The 13940-nt window shown below is 53.6% G+C and overlaps 1 protein-coding gene across 3 annotated transcripts in view; it reads right to left on the reverse strand.

Moving 5' to 3' along the window:
* Window positions 1-2826: 2826 nt before the first annotated feature.
* Window positions 2827-13940, reverse strand: part of PFKFB4 (6-phosphofructo-2-kinase/fructose-2,6-biphosphatase 4) — a 46018-nt gene continuing 34904 nt past the window's right edge. For 2 of the 3 annotated variants that reach the window (XM_004419656.3, XM_004419655.3), the window contains exons 11-14: window positions 12280-12409; window positions 12113-12175; window positions 11150-11214; window positions 7102-9334 (exon numbers count right to left, since the gene is read on the reverse strand). In XM_004419656.3, coding sequence (XP_004419713.1) covers window positions 9275-9334; window positions 11150-11214; window positions 12113-12175; window positions 12280-12409 — 318 coding nt within the window. In that variant the 3' untranslated portion in view covers window positions 7102-9274. The other variant, XM_087430929.1, reaches the window with a different exon arrangement.

Below are 13940 nucleotides of genomic sequence, written 5' to 3' on the forward strand. Positions count from 1 at the left end.
GTCGCCCCCCAGTGCCCAGCCCTCGCTCCCCAGGAGCTCTCCACGGGAGTCTGCATCCTAGCACAGCGCCTACTGTGTGCTGCCGGGAAGCCGACACAGCCTTTCCCCGCACCTCAGCTTCCTCATTTGCCCGTGGGATCCTCACTCCTAACTAAGGACCAGGTAAGGCGACGCGGGGACAGTGCCCAGGGCAGACCTCAGCACACAGTAGACACCCAACAAATTCCGGTTTCCTTCTGGAAGCCAGGTAAGGAGTCTTCCGGGAACCCCAGCGCTGAAGACACCCCATCACCCTGCCCCCTGGGTTGACACCTCTATCCCCGTGGTCATCCTAACACCCCGGTCCAGGCAGGCTCACCCCTGGCTCAGGGCAAGCCTGGCAGATAGCCTGGTCTGAGGGTGGGAACTGGCAGCTCCCACAGACGAGGCCACCTTCTGGCTCAGAGGAGCGTGGCCCATCCAAGCTGGCTCATCCTTCTCTGCTCCAGGGGCATGTGCTCTCACAAAACACCCTGAGATGGGGCAGTGGCTAACAGTGGCCCTGCCTCTCACTGTGGGACAGGGGTCCGGCAGAGCTAGGGAAAGGGAGGTGGAGCGCTGTCTTAGTCCGTTCAGGCTGCTGCAACAAAACATCATGGACTCAGTGGCTTATGAACACAGTTTATTTCTCACAGTTCAGACTGGGAAGTCCAAGATCAAGGTGCCAGCAGATTCTGTCTGATGAGAGTCTGATTCCTGGTTCAGAGATGACTATCTTTTCCCTGTGTTCTCACTTGGAGGAAGGGGCAAGGGAGCTCTCTGAGGCCTCTTTTATGAAGGCACCAATCCCATTCAGGAGGGCTCTACCCTCTCCATCTAATCACCTCCTAAAGGCCCCACCTCCTAGTACCATCACCATGGGGGGTTAGGATTTCAATATATGAATTTGGGGGGGGGGACACAAACATTCAGTCCATGGCAAGCATTTTTGTGTGTGTGTGTGTGTGAGGAAGATCAGCCCTGAGCTAACATCCATGCTAATCCTCCTCTAATCCTCCTCTTTTTGCTGAGGAAGACCGGCTCTGAGCTAACATCTATTGCCAATCCTCCCCCTTTTTTTTTCCCCCAAAGCCCCAGGAGATAGTTGTATGTCATAGCTGCACATCCTTCTAGTTGCTGTATGTGGGATGCGGCCTCAGCATGGCTGGAGAAGCAGTGCATCCGTGCGCACCCGGGGTTCCGAACCCGGACCGCCAGCAGTGGAGCGCGCGCACTTAACCGCTAAGCCACGGGGCCGGCCCTGTATCCTTTATAATAAACAGGGAAATGTAAATAAAGTGTTTTCCTGAGTTCTGTGAGTCGTTCCAGCGAATTATTGAACCTGAAGAGGGGGTTGTAGGAACCCCCGATTTACAGCCAGCTGGTCAAAAGTTATGAGTGGCCCTCTCAGGACTTGTGAATGGCACCTGAAGTGGGGGCAGTCTTGTGGGACTGAGCCCTTAATCTGTGGGGTCTGCACTAACTCTGGAGTTAGTGTCAGAATTGAATTGAGGGCCGGCCCTGTGGCTTGGTGGTTAAGTGCGCGCGCTGCGATGCTGGTGGCCCGGGTTCGGATCCCGGGTGCGCATCGAGGCACCACTTCTCCGTTCATCCTGAGGCCGAGTCCCACATACAACAACTAGAAGGATGTGCAGCTATGACATACAACTATCCACTGGGGCTTTGGGAAAAATAAAATAAATAAAATCTTTAAAAAAAAAAAAAAAAGAATTGAATTGAATTGTTGGACACCCAGTTGGTGTGGGGGAATCAGAGAATTGGTTGTTGGTATGGAAAACCCCACACAATTTTGTGTCTGAATTGGTCTCAGAAAACAAGACACTGCAGGTGGCCACTCAGGTGATGAGCTCATTGAGGACAAGGTTTTGGGAGGCCAATGGCCTTTACCTTAGAATAGCATGAAGGATGTCAGGTGGTTGCTTCTAACAGCACCAAACAGCTTAAATAAAGAGAATGACAGGGTCAGATTCTTAGCTGCTTATGTCAAGGCACAAACTGAGAGCTTTCTCAACTTTGCAAAGGAGTCTCCTGTCTCTTGCAGCCACAGGGCTGAGAGAGCCCAGCATCAAACCCAAAGGCTGATTCTGGGGGTTCCAGACTAAATATGGGTTGAATTCACAGCCTCATTAACGGTTTATGTGCAAGTTACGTCCTGATCAGGACAGAGCAGAGTGTGCATACAGAGGCCTGGGAACCGGGACTCCACAGGCCCCCATCCAGTGGGCAGTTCTCAGTCCTTACTTTCCTTGCCCACCAGCGTCATCTGACATCCCTCCTCCTCCCACTCACCACACTGCTCCTTCTCACACTCCTTTGCTGGCTCTTCCTCATCTCAAGCTCTTAATGTGGGGTCCCCAAAGTTCAGTCCTTAGGCTCGATTTCTTCTCTATTTACATCCCCCTTGGAGAGCTCCTCCAGTGTCATGGCTCTAAATACCATCTACACACTGATGCCATTTCTTATCTCCAGCCCAGGCATCTCCAACTCCAGACTCGAAGATGCAACTGTTCTGTCAACATCTCCACTTGGATAACCAACTGGCATTTCGTCTTAATGCGCCTTCAACTGAACTGCTTACCCCTTAGCGCCACCAGCTTCCCTCATGGGTTTCTACATGTCCAGAAGTGGTAACCCCATCCTTTGGCATCATGTCTTTTTTATACGCCTTCATCCAAACCATCAGCCAATCCTGGCTCTCCCTTCGAAATTGATGTAGAATCTGACTGCTTCTCAGCAGCTCCATCACAAGCTTCACAAGCTTCATGGTCTCTCACCTGGATTATCGCAGCAGCCTCCAGGGACAGGTCTCCTGGCTTCCACTCAGCCCCAGTAGAGTCTATTCTTTTTTTTTTTTTAATTTTATTTATTTATTTATTTTCCTCCAAAGCCCCAGTAGATAGTTGTATGTCATAGCTGCACATCCTTCTAGTTGCTGTATGTGGGACATGGCCTCAGCATGGCCAGAGAAGCGGCGCGTCAGTGCGCGCCCAGGATCCAAACCCGGGCTGCCAGCAGCAGAGTGCGCGCACTTAATCGCTAAGCCACGGGGCCGGCCCTATTCTTTTCTTTTTTTTTTTTTTTTTGGTGAGGAAGATTGGCCCTAAGCTAACATCTGTTGCCAATCTTCCTCTTTTTGCTTGAGGAAGATTGTCCCTGAGCTAACACCTGTGCCCATCGTCCTCTACTTTGTACGTGGGATGCCATCACAGCATGGCTTGATGAGCAGTGCGTAGGTCTGCGCCCAGGATCTGAACCCGCAAACCCCAGGCCACCAAAGCGGAGCACATGAACTTAACCACTACACCACCAGGCTGGCCCCTGGAGTCTATTCTTTTTTTTTTTTTTTTTTTTTGTGAGGAAGATCAGCCCTGAGCTAACATCCATGGTAATCCTCCTCTTTTTGCTGAGGAAGACCGGCTCTGAGCTAACATCTATTGCCAATCCTCTTCCTTTTTTTTTCCCCCCAAAACCCCAGTAGATAGTTGTATGTCATAGTTGCACATCCCTCTAGTTGCTGTATGTGGGACGCGGCCTCAGCATGGCCAGACAAGCGGTGCGTCGGTGCACGCCCGGGATCCGAACCTGGGCCGCCAGTAGCAGAGCACGCGCACTTATCCGCTAAGCCACGGGGCCAGCCCTAGAGTCTATTCTTGATTCAGCAGTAGCCAGAGGGATCCTTTAAAAATGTTCATCAGATCAACTCACTCGGCTCAAAGCCCTTCACGGGACCCCCATTTCCAAGGCCCCACATCATCTGCACCCCATGACCTCTGACCTTTTCTTCCTCCTCACTCCCTCTTCTGCAGCCACCCCAGCCTCCTCTACGTTCCTGCAACTCTGTGGGCACAGCCTGCCCTCAGAGCCTTGCACTGGTTGTGGAATGCTCCATGGCTTCATCCAGGCCTTTGGTCACCCTCTGAATGAGGCCCTCCCCTCTGTCCCAGCACCCTCTAATATACTACATCTTTATTTCTTTTTTTGTCTTGTTTTGAGGAAGATTGGCCCTGAGCTAACATCTGTTGCCAATTGCTTGAGGAAGATTGGCCCTCAACTAATATCTTCCTCTATTTCGTATGTGGGACACTGCCACAGCATGGCTTGATAAGTGTGCAGGTCCATGCCCGGGATCCAAACCCGGGAACTCCGGGCTGCCGAAGCAGAGTGTGCGAACTTAACCACTACACCACCGGGCCAGGCCCTAGAGTCTATTCTTGTTTCAGCAGTAGCCAGAGAGATGTTGCAGGCCCAATATCTTTTATTTCTTTACTGTGTCTCCCACCATGAGAATGTCAGCTCTGAGACAGCAGGGAGTTTGCCTGTCATGTTTATGCTGTATCCCCATGGCTTAGCCCATGGTAGGCACTTAATGTGTTGTTAATGAATTAAGCAGAATGAAGATATATGAAAAAACTCAGAGGAATCAGATTATCACCAACCCCAGCCCTTCTGCACCTCCCTTGCTCACTGAAGCAAGGTGTTCTCCCCTGAGATCTCATGAGGGAGTTACTTTGCAAGGGGAGCCAACTCTTCTGATACCCCTTCTCCCCAATTCCTTAATAGCTCCAGTGCCTTAGACTAGAGGTGGATTCCAGCATGTCTGGAGACCTTATTAAAGTCAAATCCAGAAGGGAAGGCTTATATAGCAAAAGAATTGTTAAGACTTTGTTATTTGTGTTGGCCAAAATATGGAGAAGATGTGTGGGAAAAGATTGAGGTCCTGGACCAAGGAGATTAGAAAATAAGTTTATATTGGGCTGAATTTATCAATGCAGGTGCACTTGCCAGAAATTTTGGATTCGAGGTACTGCCTTAAGCTACTGGGGTTGTTCTCCGTGTCTATTTGGTTGGCTGAAATGAAAGCTGAGTCTCACCAAATGCAATTGAGATGCCCAAAGCTCCCTGGTATAGAGGAGACTCCAAAGCCTCAGAAGATTCACTCATTCATTCAAATAAATATTGGGCTGAATTTATCACGGACAACTCACCTTTCCCTGAGTCCCTGCAGAGGACCCAGAAGATACTCCCTTCACCAAGGCCTTTGGAAGTCCATTACCGAGGGGAGCATCTTTGAAAAGTTTCAGTTTGCTCGGGCTGCGGTAACCAAGTACCGCACACTGAGTGGCTTAACAACAGAAATTTATTGTCTCACAGTTCTGGAGGCTGGAAGCTTGAAACCAAGGTGTCACCAGGTCCAGGCTCTCTCTGAAGGCGCTAGGGAATTTTGGATTAGGGGCTCACCATACTCCAGTATGACCTCATCTTAACTTATTACATCTGCAAGGACCCTATTTTCATATAAAGTCACATCATGAGGTACTGGGGGTTAGGTCTTCAATGTGTGAATTTCAGGGGGGAACACAATTCACCCCATAACAAGTGCCACAGTCACTGCTCTCCATGGGTCAGGGATTCTGACTGGAGCCACTATAGTTGAAATGGCTCCTTGATTTCAATGCAGATACCAGGACCCTGGGCGACAAGGGCTAAGAAGCAGCATTGACCTGCCAGAGGAGAGATGTGGAGACCATGACATGCAGTAGGATTTATAGGTAATCTGAATGGTCAGACCTGGAAGGATCTTTGGCAGGATCACCAGGCCCCCAAGACCAAAATTGAAGATGGGGGCAGGTCGAGTCCTACTTGACGTGTATAACAAAAGAAGTGGAGGTCTGCCCAACAGAGACCTGACTGCAACAGAGAGATTTCTTACCAATTTTCCAGATCAGATCAGTTTACAAACCCAGGGGCTCCTGGAGGAAGTGGGGTGGATGCTCTTTAAGGAGGCCCTGTGAAAATCGCACAGGTTCATGCAGGCACTTTCCTCACAACCCTTCCCAGAGACCTGTGACCATTAACCAGGGTGTGGCGGACACCAGCCATTTTTCAATTTCAATAAAATACTTTTGTTCAAACAACAATGTGCCCAGCCCCAGGGAATGAATAATGATTGGTCTAAACCAAATATGGCAATACTCTTCTTCGCAGGTAATAATTATACTTTATTTTATTAATATATGGTATATAATTATTATACTATAATTCAAATGTTGCTGAAACCTATATCTTTGCAACAACATTTTATTCTATCCAAATGTCCTCTGATCTTACCTGATGGCCATTGTTTCCTAGCAACCCAAAATGCTATAAAATTCTTCAACATGACAATATATAATCACTATTTCTAGGTTGTGGTAGAACATTGGATCGAAAGAAAAATTCTGATAGTTATATTTCATCCCTTCTGCTGTTGCTTTGCTGCTAAAAATCTTCAACGCCTTCTTCAAAAAGTGCTGAAGCCTCCAAGGAGGTCAGGTGTCCACCCAGGGAACTCACTCACCCAACCTCACTCACCAGGAAGACAGACATAGTTGATATCCCTTTGAGTCCCAGGATGAAGCCCAGGGGTTTCTGTCATCCACCGTGACACAGCTGGGTAAGGCATAGCCATAGCTGTTCATAACCCCGAACCACCCAGAAGCTGCCCAGCCACAGCCACCCTCCGCCCTGACACACTAGGAGAGGTGAAGGTGGGCACCCAGCACGCTCAGCCCCACCGTGTCCATGGAGGAGCACCCCTACAACTCGCCCTCCCAACAGCCCAGTCCGAGGGCAGGAGGCATAGAAAGTCCAATGAAATTCTGAGGCATGGGAAAGGGAAAACCCTGCCCCTTTTCACCATCTTCCCCACCCTAGAAGTAGGTGACAAAGAAAACACCACAAACCTAGCCAACGCACCCCTACCCACAGCCTCGTGCAGCCCCTCCATCCTCCACCCAGTCCCTGGTTCCCCTCCCCAGGGATGCCAATATTTGGGACCCACATTTCCAGGGACCCCAGAATCCTCCCCTTAATGGTGTTCCACCCTGGATACCCCCACACATCTGCCTCTTGTTAGGGGTGAGGGCTCAGAACCGTAGGTCGGCCCAGAGAAAACTCGGGCCCTGTCCCTGCCCGTATGTGCCAGGCCCAGGGCTCACTCCAGGGCAAGACAGTTTCCTCTCCAGAGACGGGTAGGCATGGGGGGGGTGGAGCTGGACCAAGGATCCCAACACAGACCTAGGAGAGACCACAACATGGGGGTCTGCAGTGCCAGCTGGAAAGAACACCTCACAAATGCAGAGCTGGCCACAAGATATAACCTTAGATTACTATTATTATTTAAAGGATTTATTGCAAAGAATGCTGGACACAGTGTGATGTGTGGCTGAGCTCCAACACCATCCATTCCAGGGAGGGCAGAACCTCTGCAACACCCACATCGACCGTCACGGCTAACACCTGGCAGCCAACCACGTGGGTTGAAGCTCATGCAAGGACCACTCAGGGCAGGTGGGGAGAGGGGCTGCCCCAGCCCAGGCTGTGACCCCAGACTTCCCTCTGCCCTATCCCAGTCGTTGTAACACATCCAGGTCAAGCAGCTCCTGACTGACTTCCAGACACAGAGAGAAAAGGCCTTGCTGATCTTGCCTCAGCTGGCCAGAGGTCCTGAAGAGGTAGGGACATCCAGATGTACATGCTACTAACTGAAGGGACCCACTACGGCCAACAAATGAGTGTGCCCAGGTGACCAAAAGTCACCAAAACTCTGGGGGACACAGAAGCAAAGGCTGCAGTCTCCATGTCCCAAAGGCAGTGGCATGGTACTCTGGCCTTGGTCTAAGGGGCTTGAGGGTCTGATGGGAGACAAGTCCAGAAGGAGAATCCTGCCCCAGCCCTGCCCTGGACGTCTCTCCACCCAGGTCTGTCCACAGGTACTGCAGCACACGAAGCTGAGAGAACACCAGCTGGGCCAGGAACACGACTTCCTTCAGGGGCAGGTGGCACCTGCAGGCTGCAAAGCCCTGGGGGGCTGGGAAAGGTGGCTGCTCTGCTAGACACAGCCTAGGAAAGATTCTAGGTACAAAGCAGGCTTGGGATCCTGGGGCCTGGCTTCACCAAAGACCACCTGTGGACAGCAGGGCATCTGACTACAAATTCACACGCTTTCTCACCCAGCCCAACTTGCTGGCCAATCTGTTTGTTCAGCTATAAAATGGAACCAGAACTCACTGCCCAGTCTGTCTCTCTGGGCCCAAAAGAACTCAGGGGGGTGACAGATGGCAGCCTTCCCAAGGTTGTTTTCACCAGGCTACCACGCACGTGAAAGAAAAGCTGTGAGGTGGCTGGGAAAATCCTCCCCTGGACGGGGGCTGCCTCTGGGATCTGGCCTTTCCTCTGCTCAGCCCCACAGGAGGAGGTCACAAAAGCCAGGACAAGCTTTATAGGACCACAACAAGCTTTTCTGAATCATTCACAGCAAATGCATGTCCCTGCCACCAGTGTACACTCCTGTGTGGACACAGGCAGCAACTGGTGAGAGGCAGCCTGGGGGCAGGGCCGGGAGGGGAAGATGGGACAGCAGCCCTTCTCTCAAACATGTGGGAGTGTGTACTGGGAAGGGTAACTCACACAACCGCCCTGTCTTTACATGGTTTCACCATGAGAGCAGTTGGGAAAGGCCAGCCTTGGCCCCCAGCTCCCCCAAGTATTCCAGTGTATGCACAATTGGGAAGAGGTGACCACGAGTGCTCCGCTCCCTACATGTTTCTGCACATGACAACGTGCTGAAGTGAGCACACTGCTTTCATGAGCGTCCTCAAATGAGGCAGCATGGACACAAGGGCCTGACCAGTGGAGGTGTCTGCCTTGGCGGAAGCCCTTCGGTTCCTGGCAGGGCAGGATGGGAAGAGCCCTCCCTCTCCCCTGAGGCAGCAGCAGCTCAAGATCCCATGAAGACCGTGCTTCTGGCTCAGGAAGTGGCCACAGAGAGGAGAGCAGAGCCCCTGCAGGGGTCCCCAGGTCCACCCCGCAGCTTGGCCATGGTGGGAACATCACAGCAAGTGCTTTCCATTTCACATTTTAGGGTTTAACACTTCACAGAGCCAACCCGACCAGTGAGAGAGAACACCTAAAAGCTGCAACAGAGGGATCAGGTGCTGGGAAACCTCTCACCAGCCCAGGGCAGACGCAGCCTGGCCGAAGGATTTTTAGCAGCAGGCCAGGCACCACGTACAACCCCGTCTCAGACTGTCAACAAGGAAGCAGCTGGGCTGGGGCGGGGGTTCTGGGCGCCACCAGCCATGCATGGCTTTGAGGGCATTCCTGCGTCGTGACTGTCACAAAGACCGGGAGGCCTGGAATGACCTCATCTGCAGAGGTCAATGCCTGCCCAGGGGTCACAGTGGACGAGACACAGTCACTGGTGAGCAGGGACTGTGACAAGGGCTTCCTCCGGAGGCCTTGAGATGTCTACATTCTGCACAAAAATAAAAACACAGAACATTCACCCTGTGGCAAGAATAGACTGACACCCGCTGTGTGTTTTCCTCATCGCTTGTGGCCGTCTGGGCTCACATTCTTACCCAGAGGAGCCCTGGTAGCAGGACTCCAGACCCCAACCTTCCCTAAGAGTGTGGCCAAGAATCTCTCGACATACGGTGGGTGGAGGAACACAAGAACAAAGGCAGGGGTTGGAGGATGCCTCCGGTTCCCCTTGCTCCTGGCAGGCAGGTCAGGCATTACCCAGAACGAAGCTGTCCCCACCTCCTGCCTCAGGTCTAGGTCAACTGTGGAGGAACACCTGGCCCCCTGGACCTCCTGACGCCCTGAGCTACAGATGGCCCCTGCCAAGCTGCAGAGCCCAGTTCCGCCCACAGCCTGCTCAGCTCAGGGCATCTCAGGCTTAAGAAACAGGGGGCCTGAGACTTCCCTCAGCTCTACAAGACTGTCCTATGTGACTCCAAATCCTGGTGGCCCACTGGAACAGGTCACCAATGACCTGGGTTGCAGCCCTGCACAACATGACATGCCCAGATCTGCAGGGAGGGAGACATGACCCCCATGGCCACAGCCCCAGGTTCACAGGACCGGCCACTGGGATTGTAAGGGCAGGTGCAATTCTCAATGGGGGCAGGCTTCCTGAGTGCCCTCTTTCTCATCACAGCCTGCCCCCAAGGATGAGCTAGGACCTGGGGATCCTGCCCACTGAAAGGGAACCATCCCAAATCTGTGGTCAGCAGAAGTTTGCGTCTCAGAAGCACCCACCCAGAGGCAGACAGGATGGCTGCCGCTACCTCATGGCCATGCCAGCTCCTGCCCTGTGGACCGGGTCGGGGTCAGCCCCCAACACCTGCTGTGTCCAGGGGTCTCTCTCACCACCACCTGGTCAGTCAATGCTGGGGGCCCGATGCCATTTGAGTTTTCCTCAGCACAAAGGATGCCTGTTAGGACATGCCTTCCCCTGTGACCTGTGGGTGCCAGACTGGGCCTGGACCAGACTCTCAGGGCAAACGGGGAAGAGGCTGGTGCTGGTGAGAGGCAGCAGACTTGGGAAATAGGAGGACACACCCACACATCTCTGCCTGTGGATCTCAAGGCCAAGGGGACTCCGGGAATGGGGTTCGGAAAGGGCAGTCCTGCCCTTGGCCTCAGTAGGAGAGGTAATCAGTGTGGTGGAAGGACCCCATGTGGGCATAGAAAATGGTTCTGGGCAACACTTCGAGGAGCTTCTATCTTAAACCAGACACTGGGGGAACATAGGGTGGCAAACTGCTCTTCTGCAGGAAGGCCTCTGCCCAGGCCAGAGACTCCCTCGGCATCTGCATGGCCCCTTCCCCAACAAAGCATAATGTTTTAGTTTTTAAAGGTGCTGGAGTTGAAAAGGGTGCTCATGAGGCCGGGGCTGCAGGCGGAGCATGGACAAATCCCCTCCTGCCCCCTTGTAGGCCTCCAGACTCTTCCCCACCTGGGACCTCCCTCCTTGGCTCAGACCTCTGTGGTGGGGCTGCTGGGGAGCTAGTCACACCCAGGTTCAGGCGCTTCCTAGCCTGGTGGCCCAGCTCCAGGGACTTCCCCACCCCCCCAAACCCCCACCCCCAGCAGCGCCCTGGGGAAGACCTAGCCCAAGGCCACACCCAGAGTCCTGGGCTCACCCTGCAGACAGGAGAGCAGCCCAGGCAGAGAACTCAAGCTCACTCTGGCAAGCACCCCAGCTGGGCCTGGCCCTGGAAGATGCTGTGTCTGGACACCCCCAGGAACATGCCCACCACCCCAGCAGTGACCCCATCGCTACCTGAGGCCTGTCCCGGTGCGTGTTCACAGCCACCACGTTCAGGAATATGGACTCCACTTTACAACCTGCCAAAGGGAAGACGCCAATCCATTCTCCCTCCTGAAAGGCAGCTGGAGCCACAGAGGGTAGAAACTTACTGCAGGAGGAGGCGTGGGGCTTGGGGGATAGAGCAGGCGCCTCAGCCTCACCATAGTCCTCCCACCTGAGGCAGCTCTGGGGGCCCCACAAGGAAGGACGACACACCTTGTCAGGCCCGTGCTTATGTGCCACTGCCTGGCGCAGCCTCAGTGGGGAGCTCAGACACCCAGGCAGAGCCACACTGACGGCTCAAGCTGCCAACCTGAGGGCGGTCTGAGAAGCAACAAGCCTGGTTCAGCATGAGGTCATAATGCTCAGTTTTTAGGGGCCCAAGAGCACTCCTACTCAATCCTGTCTCACACACACGGCCGAATCAACATCGTGCCAGGTGCTCAGTGTAATCAGGGATGAGGGATAAGCACACACTGGAATGACACCAGCTGCCACCAAGCTTTACAGTCACTCCCGAGAGCACAACCACCTGGGTGTGCTGCAGCCTGTGCTGAAGGGGCCAAGCCGAGCCCAAGAGCATAGGAAGCTGTCTGAGGACTGCCCTGGCATAGCCAAAGTCAGAGGTGGGATGCAAACCACCCTGCACCCAGAATATTTTAAGTTCCAGGTCCGGGGTGGGTGGGGGTTTTGGAAAAACCAGTAGAAAAGCCCTCGTGTGGGCGGGTGATGGTTAAGGAAGGATCACTGGGGAGGCTTCCTGTGGCCACAGAAACAAAAACAAAAAAATTAAAACGCAAATTGGAAAAGACAGTGGGGTGGAGGGAGGAGGAGTGAACTTCTAATAGAATTTCGAAGGGGTTTTCAGAAAGTCATGGAACCCTGTAGAGGGCCAGAGTCTGGCAGCCGAGGTCAGTGCATAGGAAGCTTCCTTACCGTAAGCCACAGGGGTCAGCTTCAGAACCGTGTGCAGCGGACACTTGAGGTAGGGCAGCTGTTCTGTGGACACAGATAGGGAGGGCTGGCACACCAGGGATGCCCAGGTGACAGTCTCTTTCTCTCTCTCACATACACCCCCACCTCTCCGGGGTTAGGGCCCACACCTGCTGCCTTGTCAAGGAAGTAGGCCAGAAGGCAGCGCATCACAGCCTGATGGCAGATGACCAGCACATTCTCTTGCCTCTCCAGCTCCATGATGACAGGCTCGAGTCGCTGGACCAGGTCCTCGTAGGACTGCAAGGGCAAGCAGGAAGGGTCCCTCAGGCCCAGCTCCAGGGGCAGGGATGGAGACATCCTGGGTAGTGGGCTACCTTCTCACTCCTGGAACTCCGCACCACTCTGTGAGGCTGTGGCTAAGTGTCCTCCAGCCTGGCTCCTGAGGGCCTGGGGGTGGGCAGCTCAGTGCTGGGGCCTGCCACTATAGGACTGCGCCAGTGAGCTGTCCACTTGAGAGGGAGCTGAGGGGGTGGGGATTGGTAGCCCGGGAAAGGGATCACTGGTAGGACTGAGAGAGCAGGGCTGGGCCTCAGGCTGCCATCCCAAGGGGCCACCTCCCCACCCAGGGGGCCCTTCGCTGAACCCTCAGCTGCTGGAATTCACATGCTGGTAACTGATGACTGGTGGAAAAGACACTGCTCCTTTCCAGGCCACAGCAGACAGAGTGCACAGAAAGACCCCAAAACTTCCCGGAGTGTGACCTGTCAGAAATACTTGAGGTCCCCAGGAACGATCCTTGCAGTCTGCCTGCCCTGTACCCCACTGGGTAGCTTGAGGTAGCCTGTGGGGGCCCTTGGACCAATCCCTCCACCTGGTAGGTTTAGAGATTTTCACCAGGAGACCAAGCCCCGGGGGGTTTCATCCCTCTTTGCACACAATGAGCGGTCCTTCTAAAAAATAAAGGCCTCAAGCAGTCAGAGGTGAATTTGCCCCATGCTTTGATTGGGAGCAAAAGCAATGTGGATTTGTGCTGGCCCCTGGTAGTCCTAGGGAAATCCTTGATTGGTTCTTTTGGTAACTATAATTTCCCTACCAATTTTCCCCCCTGTATTCTCAAGTTTGCACAGCCAACTGTTTTGTTTCTTTTTACTGTTATCTGGGTTGGTTCTAAATCTGCGCTCTGCCTCACAGTTTGATGTGGGGAGTAATTAACGTTACCCAGAGCTGTACTCTTCCTGTGGACAGTACAGGACAGGAGGCTGCGAGCCTGGCATCTGGACAGGGGCTTCTATGTGCGCACGTGTATGTGTGTACACACCTGTGTGTCTGTGGGGGTATTTTAATTGGGCCACTGCCCCAGGCCACCTGCTGGAAGTGGGAGATACCCAAGTTAAAGGTGACCTTGTTTGTGACCTGGGGCCTGGGCAGAGGCAGGAGCCAGTTTGAGGAAAGGTGACAAGTGCAGGTGGATTGCAGTGGCCACCGACCCATCTGGGGAAAGTCTGCCTAGGTATGGATTCAGGGCTAGGGGTGGTGCCTGGAGCCACAGGGAGGACAGGATCACCCTGTGATACCCCAGGAAACGGGAAGGCAAAGATGGGGAATTATGGGGACCCAGCGGGAATCAGGGTTAGGAGCCCTGTGCAGCACTGTCCATTGACCACCCAAGGAGGAGACTACAGCCTGGGCCACATGGCCAGAAAGTGGTGGAGATCACACACACCCAGGCTGGTATACCCCTGAAGCCAGGCCCTCCTGCTGCCCACGCAGCCTCCGCAGAGCCCCACAGGCCCTCAGCCATAGGGGGTCGTCTCAGGCAGGCAGCAGA

The sequence above is a fragment of the Ceratotherium simum genome, chromosome 5, assembly GCF_057802395.1.
Source record: "Ceratotherium simum simum isolate JZ-2026a chromosome 5, ASM5780239v1, whole genome shotgun sequence".
Taxonomy (NCBI): domain Eukaryota; kingdom Metazoa; phylum Chordata; class Mammalia; order Perissodactyla; family Rhinocerotidae; genus Ceratotherium; species Ceratotherium simum.